Raw genomic sequence first — 16,333 nt, 5'->3', positions numbered from 1 at the left:
AGTTGAATAAATACATATACAGCCAGTACATGCATTTTAAAAAACGATCAAGGATAACACAATAAAGTCACTGACTTAATTGTTCATTGTTTTTTTTTGGTGTAGGAGGAGGAGCAGCAAACGGATCAGAGCTCTTCATTGTCGCCGTGGCCATGATTGCTGAGAAGCTCTGTGAGGCGCGCCAGAAAGACCAGGACCTGTCTCGCTTTATGGCCGTCTACTTCGACTACTCCCACGAGAGCGACATCCCGACTATGCTGAGCCTCGCTCCGAAGTTCAAGCTCATGGACCAGCTCCCTCAGATGTTCAGCCGCCTCCACTCCCGCCAGCTCAGTTTACCGGAACGCCAGCCACAGCCGCTCAACATCAGCAAGAGGAACTACTTCCGGAGCAAGTCGGGGCGGTCTCTATACGTGGCCATCTGCAACATGCACCAGCACATCTCGTTGGAGCCTGATTGGTTCGAGAGGCAGCTGAAACCCGCTCCACCGGCTCCGCCTCCGAAGCAGCGTGACACTGCCGGAGCGTCATCGTCATCATCATCATCATCACCTCACATGGAGAAGTTTGACTCTGGGCTGGTGCTCAACGAGGTTCTGTTTAAGTTGCCATCAGAAAGCGAGGGTACTCTGAAGAGGAACGTGCTGCTCACGTCTCTCCCTCCCAGCCTCAGCCTGGCCCACTGTTCCCTGGACAGACCTCACATGGAGAAGTTTGACTCTGGGCTGGTGCTCAACGAGGTTCTGTTTAAGTTGCCATCAGAAAGCGAGGGTACTCTGAAGAGGAACGTGCTGCTCACGTCTCTCCCTCCCAGCCTCAGCCTGGCCTTCTCTCAGGGGAAAACTGGGGGCACATCAGGGGCCTCATCTGGTTTGGGACCTCTGGGTCTGGGGTCTCTGAGGCCTGTCGTCCCTTCCCAGGATGGAGACGGGTCAGCCAGTCCCCCAGAGATGCCCCGGGACTCTGGGATCTATGATTCCTCAGTGCCCTCATCTGAGCTGTCCATCCCCCTCATGGAGGGCCTGTCACCTGACCAGGCTGACTCCTCCTCCCTGGCCGACAGCGAATCATCTTCTTCCGGACTGGGTAAGAGACCAATGATGTTGTATGTCTAAAAATGCCTACAATTATATATGACATTTTCACTTGCTAAATAGTAAGTGGTCATGAACCATAAGTCAAATTGAGAATGAGTCAGATTTGAAGCCCTATGCCTAAATATGCCTGAAATTATGCTGTATGACATTTTCACATTTAAATACAGTAGGACTGATAATGAACCATGAGTCAGATTAAGAATGAGTCATTTGAATCGGATTCGGAGATGATTCAGTCAGATGAGTCAGAGTGACATCATTTCAGACATATTTGTTAATCCACTCCTTACTCATCTCCACCACTGGTTGTTTCTATTCCACCATTAGTACCATTTAGGGTTGCAAAACTACCGTTAATTTAACAAAGTTACCGTAATCTTCTGTCATTTTGGTAATTAGCAGGTAATCAATGGCCATCTATGGTAACTTTGGTAATTTATACTTGAATAACTTTTTTTTTAAATAGTATTAATTGTTTATATATGTGTCCAAATTGTCCATGAGTTTCTAGTGGATAGACCAAATGGTTCAAGAGAAAATTGCCTAATTAATGAAAAAAGCATCTAATCAACAATGGCATTTTCAATTAAGTCTGCAACTCTTCCAACTATTGACTTTTTTCACAACTGCCACCAGTTTGTCACCAAAACATATACATCAAAGACATATTGACATAGTAAAATAAATAAAAGTGTGTCACATTTTTTAAAAGGATATTTCCTGCTGAACCCTCATATTAAACACCAATGGTGTTCTCTAGTGAAGTCCTGTGTTTGTTGTGTTGTGTTGTTGTGCCTCCTAACTATGCTGAATATCTCTTAAATCGTGTGTGTCTGTTATCGCCAGGTGATGAGGAGCCCCCTGCTGTCCGCTCTCTGCGCTGTGCCGTGCCCACCATCTGTAAAGCTGAGCCACACCACCACCATCTAGAGCAGTCTGAAGGACAGGGACTCACTCCTGTTGCTGTTCCTCCCTTGTAGTGAACTTAACATTACATTACCTGGACATGCATGGCCACTTTAATGCCTTCATTAACACGGCCTTGATTCTGACCCAGAATAATACTAGCTATCTACTCATTGGATCCCATATGAACAGTGTACAGTGACCAAGCCCATGGATTCTAGTGATGTCATCTGCTTCAGAATCTCTGTGGACTGTGGGCTGATAGAACACGGAAGAATTATGATGTCACTGTTTTAGAACACCGAGGGTGATGTCACTGTTTTGTGAACCTTCTAAGTGGCAGTAGCAGTTGTCTGGGGTTGTGTGACTGTGAAGGCAAGGCATTATTTAACCAAATGGTTTTATGTTGTTTTGCAGCGCTGTCCTGTAATTGTTAGTGGTGTAAAGGTGTTTAATTTAGACTACACCAGATCTGCCTTTTAAAACACCCCACCCCATACCAGGTTACCAGTTCATCAAATGGCCGACTTCAATGTTTCTCAATTCTGGTCCTCTGGTGCGTCGAAGAGGTTACACATTTTTGTTCCAGCCCAGCACAAACACACCTGTTTCAACTCCTCTACTAATAATCAAACCCATGATTACTTGAATCTGGTGTGTTAGTGCTGGGCTTGAACACAAATGTGCGACTTCAACGATGTAGTTTGTTTCATACTGGGACAATGATGTTTTGATTGAAAGAGCATTTGTTTGTATGTTACTTTATTTTAATTTATTGTCAATGATGAAATATGAAATAACTTTTTAAGGTACAGTACACCAACATAAGGATACAAGGTGCTGGAGTGTCAAAGCACTTTTACTTGTTTTTTTTAATGTAATTTTCGCACCAATTTGGTTTACTAATAGAAAAGGTTTGACAACTCTTGTGGAAGAGGTCAGATATGTTGGGAGTACTCACACTTTTTATCATATTTTTGAAACCAGCAGTTATGCAAATGTTATCTCACTCACAGTAATTGACAGGGGTTTGATTTTAGGAGCATTTTCATTTTATAAACTAAATGCCTTTATTTGAAACTTGGGAAATATACTGTTATTCAACTCTTACAGAGCAAAATGTAACCCAGGCTTTGTGGGTCTACTCCAGTGTATGTTCCAACAATGTTTCCAGTGCCAGTCATTTTGACAACACTTTCTTTGTTTTTGGAAATAATCTGTTTTATTCCAGTTTTGTATAGTTTTTAGATTATTTGTTTTATTCTACATTATATATATACACTTTGTACTGTTTTATAGTACTCAAATGTAGGAAATAAGCATAAAATGAAATGAATTGTAATTAGTTCATTATTGAAGCCTCGGACAACCAGGTCAAGGAGACGAGATTTAGAAGGATGACTCGGCGAGACAAAACATTTTCCTGCTCAAAGTGTGTAACTAAACATGTCATTGCAAGAACACAATCTGTAATATCATTTACACTCTTTAGATGGCAACATAGATGTATATTTGATATCTGCCCAGTTGAAGTAGTATTTGTAGTGGTAGTCCAATCGAGTGAGCAACTGATTTCACCAGTAGCACTGTGCCAAGTGCACCTGCAAGTGTACTTGTAAGTCCAAGGTCAAGATACAAACTGGTAGTCAAAATACAATGTAGCCTATTGCATGTTTTAGTAACTGTCAAATGTGGTGTGATAATGATTGGGATAGAAACCTTTATAAAACATGTTTTTTCCCCCAAACCCACTTCCCCAACCCCTACATTTAAGTCACATGTTAGTTTGCCTATTATAAACATTATGGCTTGCATTAGAGTGACAGTCAGTCAGCACTGCTCAAGTTCAGTAGCAATATGGAAAGTTTATCCATTATGAATCTACATTTTTTAGATTGTGTAGATTATCTTCCCATGTTGAATAGACTACTATTCAAAAGAGAAAATCACTGTAAAAAGAGGATTCGAAATCACACCGACGACTTCACTTCCTGTAGGCCTACTTGGTGCTGAGTACTGCAGGGATCATCAACTAGATTCAGACACGGGGGCTGGAACATAATTACAGATAATTTGACTGCAAACCTTGCTTACATTTGTATACGATCACGTGTCTCTCTATTATGCGTGGGAATACATGGGAACAGATTTCCTAAATTAAAATCACTTGGAGCAGATGTCCAACAATGGAAATTCTAGAAAACAAACATTATTTTTATTTCTTATTCTTTTTTGCTCAGAAAACTTTGGGAGCCAAATAAATCCACTGGCCGCCAGTTGGGGAACACTGCTGTACAGTATTATCTCACAAAAAAACACCTTGGTCACACACACACACAAGGTAAAAGTAGTTTTATATTGGATATTCAGTGGATATTCGGTTTTCTGTCGTCAACAGCTATTGAACCAAGCATGCCAATGACTATGAAAATTGTATATTCTGAATCGGGTGCATGGAGAACAAAAATATACACTGCTCAAAAAAATAAAGGGAACACTTAAACAACACAATGTAACTCCAAGTCAATCACACTTCTGTGAAATCAAACTGTCCACTTAGGAAGCAACACTGATTGACAATACATTTCACATGCTGTTGTGCAAATGGAATAGACAACAGGTGGAAATTGTAGGCAATTAGCAAGACACACCCAATAAAGGACTGGTTTTGCAGGTGGTGACCACAGACCACTTCTCAGTTCCTATGCTTCCTGGCTGATGTTTTGGTCACTTTTGAATGCTGGTGGTGCTTTCACTCTAGTGATAGCATAAGACAGAGTCTACAACCCACACACGTGGCTCAGGTAGTGCAGCTCATCCAGGATGGCACATCAATGCGAGCTGTGGCAAGAAGGTTTGCTGTGTCTGTCAGCGTAGTGTCCAGAGCATGGAGGCGCTACCAGGAGACAGGCCAGTACATCAGGAGATGTGGAGGAGGCCGTAGGAGGGCAACAACCCAGCAGCAGGACTGCTACCTCCACCTTTGTGCAAGGAGGAGCAGGAGGAGCACTGCCAGAGCCCTGCAAAATGACCTCCAGCAGGCCACAAATGTGCATGTGTCTGCTCAAACGGTCAGAAATAGACTTCATGAGGGTGGTATGAGGGCCCGACATCCACAGGTGGGGGTTGTGCTTACAGCCCAACACCGTGCAGGACGTTTGGCATTTGCCAGAGAACACCAAGATTGGCAAATTCGCCACTGGCGCCCTGTGCTCTTCACATATAAAAGCAGATTCACACTGAGCACATGTGACAGACGTGACAGAGTCTGGAGACGCCGTGGAGAACGTTCTGCTGCCTGCAACATCCTCCAGCATGACCGGTTTGGCGGTAGGTCAGTCATGGTGTGGGGTGGCATTTCTTTGGGGGGCCGCACAGCCCTCCATGTGCTCGCCAGAGGTAGCCTGACTGCCATTAGGTACCGAGATGAGATCCTCAGACCCCTTGTGAGACCATATGCTGGTGCGGTTGGCCCTGGGTTCCTCCTAATGCAAGACAATGCTAGACCTCATGTGGCTGGAGTGTGTCAGCAGTTCCTGCAAGAGGAAGGCATTGATGCTATGGACTGGCCCGCCCGTTCCCCAGACCTGAATCCAATTGAGCACATCTGGGACATCATGTCTCGCTCCATCCACCAACGCCACGTTGCACCACAGACTGTCCAGGAGTTGGCGGATGCTTTAGTCCAGGTCTGGGAGGAGATCCCTCAGGAGACCATCCGCCACCTCATCAGGAGCATGCCCAGGCGTTGTAGGGAGGTCATACAGGCATGTGGAGGCCACACACACTACTGAGACTCATTTTGACTTGTTTTAAGGACATTACATCAAAGTTGGATCAGCCTGTAGTGTGGTTTTCCACTTTAATTTTGAGGGTGACTCCAAATCCAGACCTCCATGGGTTGATAAATTTGATTTCCATTGATAATTTTTGTGTGATTTTGTTGTCAGCACATTCAACTATGTAAAGAAAAAAGTATTTAATAAGATTATTTCATTCATTCAGATCTAGGATGTGTTATTTTAGTGTTCCCTTTATTTTTTTGAGCAGTGTATATACGATTTCGGATTTCAATCTTCAATAGCTCTTAAACAAAGCGTACTATCCCTATGAAAATGATGTATTCTGAATCAAGGGAGGTTGGAGAAAAACCTACACCTTAATTTCTTATGTTTTTTATTTTTCGAATTTCAATCTTAAATAGCTCTTAAAGTGTGCCATGACTATGAAAATGATATATTCTGAATCAGGGGAGGCAGGAGAAAAATCCACACTTTATTTTTTGACATTTTGATTATTATTATCGGATTTCAATCTTCAATAGCTCATAGCCCTTTACACGAGTTGAAAATGTCCGATTTTGACACTGATAAGCGCCTAAATCGGAACGCAGTGGCTGTAGAGTAACATGCTATACATGACATCAGAGCTCAGGGTCTCAGCTTCACAGCTCTGAATGGGTTTTGACTGACAGATGTTCTGAACTTGAGCACCGTGCGTGACAAGAAGTTGCCCCGATCCCTCCTGCTAATTGAGCAACCTTTGCAAATGTTTTGTTGTCGGAGTGAGGGAAATGCTGTAAATTACGAGGACTCAATGTATTTTGTAAGATGAGATGTTGAGGATTATACTAAATACAGCTTTGATGTCATACAAGCAAGCCAAACACCGTGTGTCCAAATGTGCACTTCATATTTCCATATCATAAAACTCATGTCATATACAGTGGCAACATTTATGATCACTATGTTTGGTGTAAAGTTACAAGATGACATAGTGTTATACCTTGGGTTGTCCTGAACAGAATGAGCCTATGTTTGCTTGTTGTAATGTATACTTTAGGTATTGTATATGTAACTGAACTAAATGACTATCGCCCCGTAGCACTTCTGTCATCATGAAGTGCTTTGAGAGGCTAGTTAAAGACCATCTCACCTCCGCCTTACTGACACCCTAGACCCACTACAATAAGCAATATCGCCTGAACAGATCCACAGACGACACAATCGCCATTGCACTGCACATTGCCCTATCCCACCTGGACAAGAAAAAATCCTATCTAAGAATACTGTTCATCGACTACAGCTCAGCCTTCAACACCATAGTGCCCTCCAAGCTCATCACTAAGCTCAAGGCCCTGGGTCTAAACCCCTCCCGGTGCAACTGGGTCCTGGACTTCCTGACGGGCCGACCCCAAGAGGTGAAGGTAGGCAACAACTACTGCTGTACACACCTTTTCCATTCATATACTGTCTTTACACACCATTTTATGTATATACATTTATATGCATATACACTACCGTTCAAAAGTTTGGGGTCACTTAGAAATGTCCTTGTTTACGAAAGAAAAGCAATTTTTTTGTCCATTTAAAATAACATCAAATTGATCAGAAATACAGTGTAGACACTGTTAATGTTGTAAATGGCTATTGTAGCTGGAAACGGCAGATTTTTTATGGAATATCTACATAGGCGTACAAAGGCCCATTATCAGCAACCATCAGTCCTGTGTTCCAATGGCACGTTGTGTTTGCTAATCCAGGTTTTTCATTTTAAAAGGCTAATTGATCATTAGAAAACCCTTTTGAGCGTGCCGTCTTTAGCCAACTCTCTTGCCATCTCTCTCAGAATGACCTTCTTGATCAGGTTTCAGGACTGGTCATTCAACTGAGACTGCTCTTCTCTGTGTCACGGAGGCCCTCCGCACAGCTAAAGCTAACTCTCTCTCCTCTGCTCTTGTCCTTCTAGACCTGTCTGCTGCCTTTGAAACTGTGAACCATCAGATCCTCCTCTCCACCCTCTCCGAGCTGGGCATCTCCGGCGCGGCTCACTCTTGGATTGCGTCCTACCTGACCGGTCGCTCCTACCAAGTGGCGTGGCGAGAAGCTGTCTCCGCACCACGTGCTCTCACCACTGGTGTCCCCCAGGGCTCAGTTCTAGGCCCTCTCCTATTCTCGCTATACACCAAGTCACTTGGCTCTGTCATATCCTCACATGGCCTCTCCTATCATTGCTACGCAGACGACACACAACTAATCTTCTCCTTTCCCCCTTCTGATAACCAGGTGGCGAATCGCATCTCTGCATGTCTGGCAGACATATCAGTATGGATGACGGATCACCACCTCAAGCTGAACCTTGGCAAGACGGAGCTGCTCTTCCTCCCGGGGAAGGACTGCCCGTTCCATGATCTCGCCATCACGGTTGACAACTCCGTTGTGTCCTCCTCCCAGAGTGCGAAGAGCCTTGGCGTGACCCTGGACAATACCCTGTCGTTCTCCACTAACATCAAGGCGGTGACCCGATCCTGCAGGTTCATGCTCTACAACATTCGGAGAGTACGACCCTGCCTTACACAGGAAGCGGCACAGGTCCTAATCCAGGCACTTGTCATCTCCCGTCTGGATTACTGCAACTAGCTGTTGGCTGGGCTCCCTGCCTGTGCCATTAAACCCCTACAACTCATCCAGAATGCCGCAGCCCGTCTGGTGTTCAACCTTCCCAAGTTCTCTCACGTCACCCCGCTCCTCCGCACACTCCACTGGCTTCCAGTTGAAGCTCGCATCTGTTACAAGACCATGGTGCTTGCCTATGGAGCTGTGAGGGGAACGGCACCTCCGTACCTTCAGGCTCTGATCAGTCCCTACACCCAAACGAGGGCATTGCGTTCATCCACCTCTGGCCTGCTGGCTCCCCTTCCTCTGCGGAAGCATAGTTCCCGCTCAGCCCAGTCAAAACTGTTCGCTGCTCTGGCACCCCAATGGTGGAACAAGCTCCCTCACGACGCCAGGACAGCGGAGTCACTCACCACCTTCCGGAGACATTTGAAACCCCACCTCTTTAAGGAATACCTGGGATAGGATAAAGTAATCCTTCTACCCCCCAACCCCCCCCCCCCCCCCTCTTAAAACATTTTTTTTTTTAAGTGGTTATCCCACTGGTTATAGGGTGAATGCACCAATTTGTAAGTCGCTCTGGATAAGAGCGTCTGCTAAATGACGTAAATGTAATGTAAATGTTTTGCAATTATGTTAGCACAGCTGAAAACTGTTGTGCTGATTAAAGAAGCAATAAAACTGGCCTTCTTGAGACTAGTTGAGTATCTGGAGCATCAGCAATTGTGGGTTCGATTACAGGCTCAAAATGGCCAGAAACAAAGAACTTGTTCTGAGAAATGAAGGCTACTCCATGCGAGAAATTGCCAAGAAACTGAAGATCTCGTACAACGCTGTGTACTACTCCCTTCACAGAACAGCACAAACTGGCTCTAACCAGAATAGAAAGAGGAGTGGGAGGCCCCTGTGCACAACTGAGCAAGAGGACAAATACATTAGAGTGTCTAGTTTGAGAAACAGACGCCTCACAGGTCCTCAACTGGCAGCTTCATTAAATAGTACCTGCAAAACACCAGTCTCAACGTCAACAGTGAAGAGGCGACTCCGGGATGCTGACCTTCTAGGCAGAGTTGCAAAGTAAAAGCCATATCTCAGACTGGCCAATAAAAAGAAAAGATTAAAATGGGCAAAATAACACAGACACTGGACAGAGGAAGATTGGAAAAAATTGTTATGGACAGACAAATCGAAGTTTGAGGTGTTTGGACCACAAAGAAGAACACTTGTGAGACGCAGACCAAATTAAACGATCCTGGAGGAGTGCTTGATGCCATCTGTCAAGAATGGTGGAGGCAATGTGATGGTCTGAGGGTGCTTTGGTGGTGGTAAAGTGGGAGATTTGTACAGGGTAAAAGGGATCTTGAAGAAGGAAGGCTATCACTCTATTTTGCAACGCCATGCCATACCCTGTGGACAGCGCTTGATTGGAGCCAATTTTCTCCTACAACAGGACAATGACCCAAAGCACAGCTCCAAACTATGCAATAACTATTTAGGGAAGAAGCAGTCAGCTGGTATTCTGTCTATAATGGAGTGGCCAGCACAGTCACAGGATCTCAACCCTATTGAGCTGTTGTGGGAGCAGCTTGACCGTATGGTACGTAAGAAGTGCCCATCAAGCCAATCCAACTTGTGGGAGGTGCTTCAGGAAGCATGGGGTGAAATCTCTTTAGATTACCTCAACAAATTGACAACTAGAATGCCAAAGGTCTGCAAGGCTGTAATTGCTGCAAATGGAGGATTCGTTGACGAAAGCAAAGTTTGAAGGACACAATTATTATTTCAATTAAAAATCATTATTTCTAACCTTGTCAATGACTACATTTCCTATTCATTTTGCTATATTTCCAATTCAAACTCATTTCATGTATGTTTTCATGGAAAACAAGGACATTTCTAAGTGACCCCAAACTTTTGAACGGTAGTGTACATGTATGTACAGTGCATTTGGAAAGTATTCAGACCTCTTGACTTTTTCCAAAAAAATTTACGTTACAGCCTTATGCTAAAATGGATTAAATCTGGGGGTTTTCTCATCAATACCCCATAATGACAAAGCAAAAACAGTTTTTTAGACATTTTTGCTAATTCAGTACTGTGTTGAAGCACCTTTTGGCAGCGATTACAGCCTAAAGTCTTTTTTTCTTTTTTTCTTTAAATTTAAATTTTACATTTATTTAACCAGGCCCTCGATACCCCAAACGAGTGTCAATGCTTGACAGGAGGTAGGGAGGATGGTCTCTGGGTCAGACGGTATAGCTGCGGAGCTATGCATGCGAGAGAGGGTGTCAGGCTTCACATTCTTGGACCCAGGGCGGTAGGAGATGGTGATATTGAAACGAGTGAACAAGAGAGCCCAACGAGCATGCCTTGAGTCGAGGCGCTTGGCGGTGCGGAGATATTCCAGATTCTTATGGTCGGTCCACACTAGGAATGGATGTTCCACCCCTTCTAGCCAGTGTCTCCATTCCTACAGCGCCATCTTGACCGCAAGAAGTTCCCAGTTAACAACATCATAGTTCCTCTCCGCGGGATTAAGACAATGGGAAAGGAAAGCGCAGGGATGCAGCTTTTGGTCCTGGGCAGAACGCTGGGACAGGACGGCCCCCACTCCAACGTCCGAGGCGTCGACCTTCACCATGAACTGACGGGAAGGGTCCGGATGGATTAAGATGGGGGCTGCAGTGAACCGATGCTTGAGATCCGAAAACGCCCAGTCAGCAGCTGGGGACCACGTGAACGGAACCTTGGATGAGGTGAGTGCAGAGAGTGGGGAAGCCAGGAAACGTTGCAGCTGCACTCTGGATGTGGGTTGGGGCCACTCCACCACCGCTCTCACCTTGTCCGGATCCATCTGAATGTTCCTGGCAGCGATGATGTATCCCAGAAAGGAGATAGCGGAGCAATGAAATTTACACTTCTCAGCCTTGACAAATAACTGGTTCTCCAGGAGGCGCTGGAGAACTTGTCGGATGTGGAGGACATGCTCCTGAACCGAACAGGAAAAGAAAAGGATGTCGTCAAGGTAGACAAACACGAAACAGTTCAACATGTCACAGAGCACATCATTGACCAGAGCCTGGAACACTGCAGGAGCATTGGTCAGTCCGAATGGCATAACCAGATACTCATAGTGCCCGCTAGCTGTGTTAAAGGCTGTCTTCCATTCGTCTCCTTCCTGTATCCGAACCAGATGGTAGGCATTCCGAAAGTCCAAATTTGAGAATACAGTCGCCCCCTGGAGAGGCTGGAAAGCCTGTCATTAAGGCCCCGTTAGTCGATACACGGGTGCAGGGTTTTGTCCTTCCTCTCCACAGAGAAGAACCCTGCGCCGGCAGGGGAGGAAGAAGGACAAATTATCCCTGTCCCCAGAGAGTCCTCAATGTACCCTTCCATGGTCTTGGTCTCCAGACCAGACTTGGAATAAAGCCGCCCCCGAGGCGGTGTAGTGCCAGGGAGGAGGTCAATGGCGCAGTCATAGGGTCGAGATGGGCACGGGCCTTGTTGAAAACCTCCCTGAGGTCCTGATACTCCGCGGGAACGGCGGAGAGGTCCAAGGCTTTACCCAAGCTCGCAGGACTATGTCCAGGGGAGGGCTGCGCCGCCTTGAGGCAATGTACATGGCAGAACGGGCTCCAACCCAGGATTGAACCCATAGCCCAGTCGATCAGGGGGTTGTGCCTCTGGAGCCATGACAATCCCAAAACCATGGGTGCATGAGGAGATTCAATGAGCAGGAACTGCATGGACTCACTGTGATTCCCTGACACTCGCAGGTTGATAAGAATCGTTCTGTGAGTGACCCTGCCAATAGAGCGTCCGTCCAATGCTCTGGCGTCCTGGAGAGGAGTTGTGTGGAGATACCCAGCTTCGACACCAGGGTAGTGTTCATAAAGCTTCATGAGCACCCAGAGAGATTTAGACCGGTCACCCCACAACAGGATAGTATGGAGAGGGGTACGAGTAAAGGGGAGATGAGAGAATCCCTGTATGGCCCACCAGCGTACTCGTACCTACTGATGAGCCTGTGCTTTTTACTGGACAGGTGGATATGTAAAATCCTGAAGTTCCACAATACAGACAGCTTTTAGAGCTCAGTCTGCGTACACGTCCCTCATGAGACAATCTAGCCCTGCCCAGTTGCATGGGCGCCGGAGGAGGCAAGTCGACAGTCCTCAATGATTTCTGAGGGATCTCGGGTGACATCGGATTCTCTCAGGAATGCAGGCGTCGGGGATTTCTGGGGTTCTTCGGAGGCGAGGGGAAAATCGTGGATGGGCGCGTGTGCCCGGTAACAGACCTCCTCTCCCTACTGCGTTCCCGTAGTCGCCCATCGCTCCTTATGGTCAAGGCTACGAGAGAGTCGAGGTCCAAGGGCAGCTCCCGGACTGCGAGCTCATCCTTAATTCCCTCCAATAATCCATGAAGGAACGTGTCGAACAGGGATTCCGGGTACTAGGCACTCTCGTCGGCAAAAGTGCGAAAGTCTACCGTGTAGTCTGCCACACTACGGGAGTCTTGACGCAGTTGAAGTAGCTTCCGAGCCGCCTCTCTCCCAGACAACGAAGAGTCAAACACCTTCCTTACTTCCGCCACGAAATCCTCCAGACTAAGGCAAACTAAGGATTTTTGCTCCCATACCGCCGTAGCCCAGACAAGCACAAGACAGGTGAAACAGATCAGGGTGTGACACTGAGCTCAATTTCGAGTCTCATAGCAAAGGGTCTGAATACTTATGTAAATAAGGTATTTCTGTTTTTTATTTTATAAATTTGCAGAAATGTCTAAAAATCTGTTTTTGCTTTGCCATTATGGGGTGTTGTGTGTAGATTGACTAAAAACGATTTATTCCATTTTAGAATAAGGCTGTAACGTAACAATGTGGAAAAAGTCAAGGGGTCTGAATATTTTCCGAATGCACTGTATGTATGTATGTATGCATGCATGCATATACTGTATATATTTATATTCCGGTCTGACATTGCTCATTCTGATATTTCTTAATTGTAAATGATTTCAGGATTGTTTGTATTTTTATTTTTTATTTTATTGCTACAGGTATTACTGCACTGTTGGAGCTAGAAACACAAGCATTTCGTTGTACCCACGATAACATCTGCAAATCTGTCTACGCAACCAATACAATTTTCCACAGATCATGCATCTGAATGTACTCATGACTCCATTCTATGTGTACCAAAATTACTGCTTCTCTGAATTGCATTGTGAAAGCCTAACACTGTAAGATCATATTTTATAATTTAGCTAGTCATGTTGGCAATAGAACACACTTTCAAATTATGCCCACCTGACCCAGATTGCAATTTATAATGGAACATTTTGGGATTGCGTAAAAGTGCATTGAAATTACTTAGGAACTGTACACACTTTGGAGAGGTGTGTGGCCATTGGAAACACCAGTTAGACCTCTCACTCAAACCCTTGTGATTATTTTGTCCATTGTTGCACCTAGCCCACATTTTGCAATAATATTCTTATCATGCTACTGAATGTATCCAGAATATTTTCAGATTTCGTTATCAACAAATGTGGTGAAACGTACAGAAAATGTGAAATGCACATAAATCAACAGTGTAATGTTTGGATTCAGTCTTGTGTCAGGTGAACTGTTGTGTCCTCACCTTTAGTCTAATCATTTTCCCATAATTTTTTTAATACATTTTAGTCATTTAGCAGACGCTCTTATCCAGAGTGCATACATTTTTTTTATTTCTCATAATCTCCAAACTGTTCCCTTTTAATTGCTACCATAGCTATTTCATCTGTAAAAAACATTTCAATTTAGCCCTATCCATATAGGCCAATTTCCACGAGTGTAAGGGGTCAAACAAAGCATGATATGACTATGAAAAGGATATATTCTGAAGCAGGGGAGGATAGAGAAAAACCTTTTTTGTTGTTGAAATGTTTATTCTTTTTTTTCTTCCAGATAGCTCTTAAACAAAGCATGCCAGGACTATGAAAATTATATATTTTTCAGATTCAGAATATCATTTGACGTATTAATCATTTAGCAGACGCTTTTATCCAGAGTAATTAGGCTTAAGTGCCTTGCTCAAGGGCAAATACAGATTTTCACCTAGTCAGCACGGGGATTCGAACCAGCGACCGTTCAATTGCTGGTCCAACTCTCTTAACCGCTAGGCTACCTGCAGCCCCAATATAGACTATATATACAAAAGTATGTGGACACCCCTTCAAATTAGTGGATTCAAGTAATTCGGTCACACCAGTTGCTGACAGGTGTATAAAATCGAGCACACCGCCATGCAATCTCCATAGACAAACATTGGCAGTAGAATGGCCTTACTGAAGAGCTCTCTGACTTTCAACATAGCACCGTCATAGGATGCCACCTTTCCAACAAGTCAGTTCATCAAATTTCTGCCCTGCTAGAGCTGCCCCAGTGAACTGTAAGTGCTGATATAGTGAAATGGAAATGTCTAGGAGCAACAACGGCTCAGCCGTGAAGTGGTAGGCCACACAAGCTCACAGAACGGGACCGGCGAGTGCTGAAGCGTGTAGCGCGTAAAAATCGTGTGTCCTCGGTTGCAACACTCACTACCGAGTTCTAAACTGCCTCTGGAAGCAACGTTAGCACAAGAACTGTTCGTCGGGAGCTTCATGAAATGGGTTTCCATGGCCGAGCAGCCGCACACAAGCCTAAGATCACCATGCGCAATGCCAAGCGTCGGCTGGAGTGGTGTAAAGCTCGCCGCCATTGGACTCTGGAGCAGTGGAAACGCGTTCTCTGGAGTGATGAATCACGCTTCACCATCTCGCAGTCCGACGGACAAATCTGGGTTTGGCGGAGACCAGGAGAACGCTACTTGCCAAATGCATAGTGCCAACTGTAAAGTTTGGTGGAGGAGGATTACTTGTCTGGGGCTGTTTTTCATGGTTCGGGCTAGGCCCCTTAGTTCCAGTGAAGGGAAATCTTAATGTTACAGCATACAATGACATTCTAGACGATTCTGTGCTTCCAACTTTGTGGCAACAGTTTGGGGAATGCCCTTTCCTGTTTCAGCATGACAATGCCCCCGTGCGCAAAGCTAGGTCCATACAGAAAATGGTTTGCCGAGATCGGTGTGGAAGAACTTGACTGGCCTGCACAGAGCCCTGACCTCAACCCCATTGAACACCTTTGGGATGAATTGGAACTCCGACTGCGAGCCAGGCCTAAGCGCCCAACATCAGTGCCCGACCTCACTAATGATCTTGTGGCTGAATGGAAGCAAGTCCCCGCAGCAATGTTCCAACATCTAGTGGAAAGCCTTCCCAAAAGAGTGGAGGCTGTTATAGCTGCAAAGGGGGGACCAACTCCATTTTAATGCCCATGATTTTGGAATGAGATGTTCGACGAGCAGGTGTCCACATACTTTTGGTCATGTAGTGTATCATTTTCAAAGTCATTGCACGCTTTGTTTAAGAGCTATTGAAGATTGAAATCCAACATCTTTTTTTTGTAATTTTATTTTCACAAAAAAATATGTGCAATATTCACCATCCACCCCTGATTCAGAATATATAATTTTCATAGCAGTAGCGATGGGTGGGTAAAATCACTGGGGAAGCCACGGACGGAAAAAATGCCATATTTCAACCTATGTGTTGTGATAATTGCAATGTTTGCTCTATAACATGTTAGTTCATATGCCTTGCCACCATGATATATAAGCCTAAGGCTGAGACAATAAGAAGACACAGTGGCAAAATAAATTCAACCACACCTTTGTTTCATCACAAAACCAGAGAGCAACATCTGTCTGGTGAAGTCCACAAAGCATATTGCATGTAACAAACTGTTACATGACCTTCTGCATGGTCAATCAAGTTGATATTTCCGACGTTTACGGACTATTCAACAACTAATGATTTAGAACACCGGAGAGTGACCGCAAGTCGCAAAGAAAA

The 16,333-nt window shown here is 45.0% G+C and overlaps 1 protein-coding gene across 2 annotated transcripts in view; it reads left to right on the top strand.

The window, feature by feature from the left end:
• LOC311133719 (interleukin-17 receptor D-like) overlaps positions 1-4,497 on the top strand; it is a 66,795-nt gene extending 62,298 nt beyond the window's left edge. The window contains exons 13-14 of one of the 2 annotated variants that reach the window (XM_084167259.1): positions 109-1,086; positions 1,944-4,497. In XM_084167259.1, coding sequence (XP_084023385.1) covers positions 109-1,086; positions 1,944-2,077 — 1,112 coding nt within the window. In that variant the 3' untranslated portion in view covers positions 2,078-4,497. Of the gene's footprint in view, positions 1-105; positions 1,087-1,943 lie in introns of both variants that reach the window. The other variant, XM_084167258.1, reaches the window with a different exon arrangement.
• Positions 4,498-16,333: the final 11,836 nt, after the last annotated feature.

The sequence above is a fragment of the Coregonus lavaretus genome, assembly GCF_964263955.1.
Source record: "Coregonus lavaretus genome assembly, chromosome: 8".
Classification (NCBI taxonomy): domain Eukaryota; kingdom Metazoa; phylum Chordata; class Actinopteri; order Salmoniformes; family Salmonidae; genus Coregonus; species Coregonus lavaretus.
Note: the sequence above shows the minus strand (reverse complement) of the source record. Positions and strands in the feature narration are given on the sequence as shown.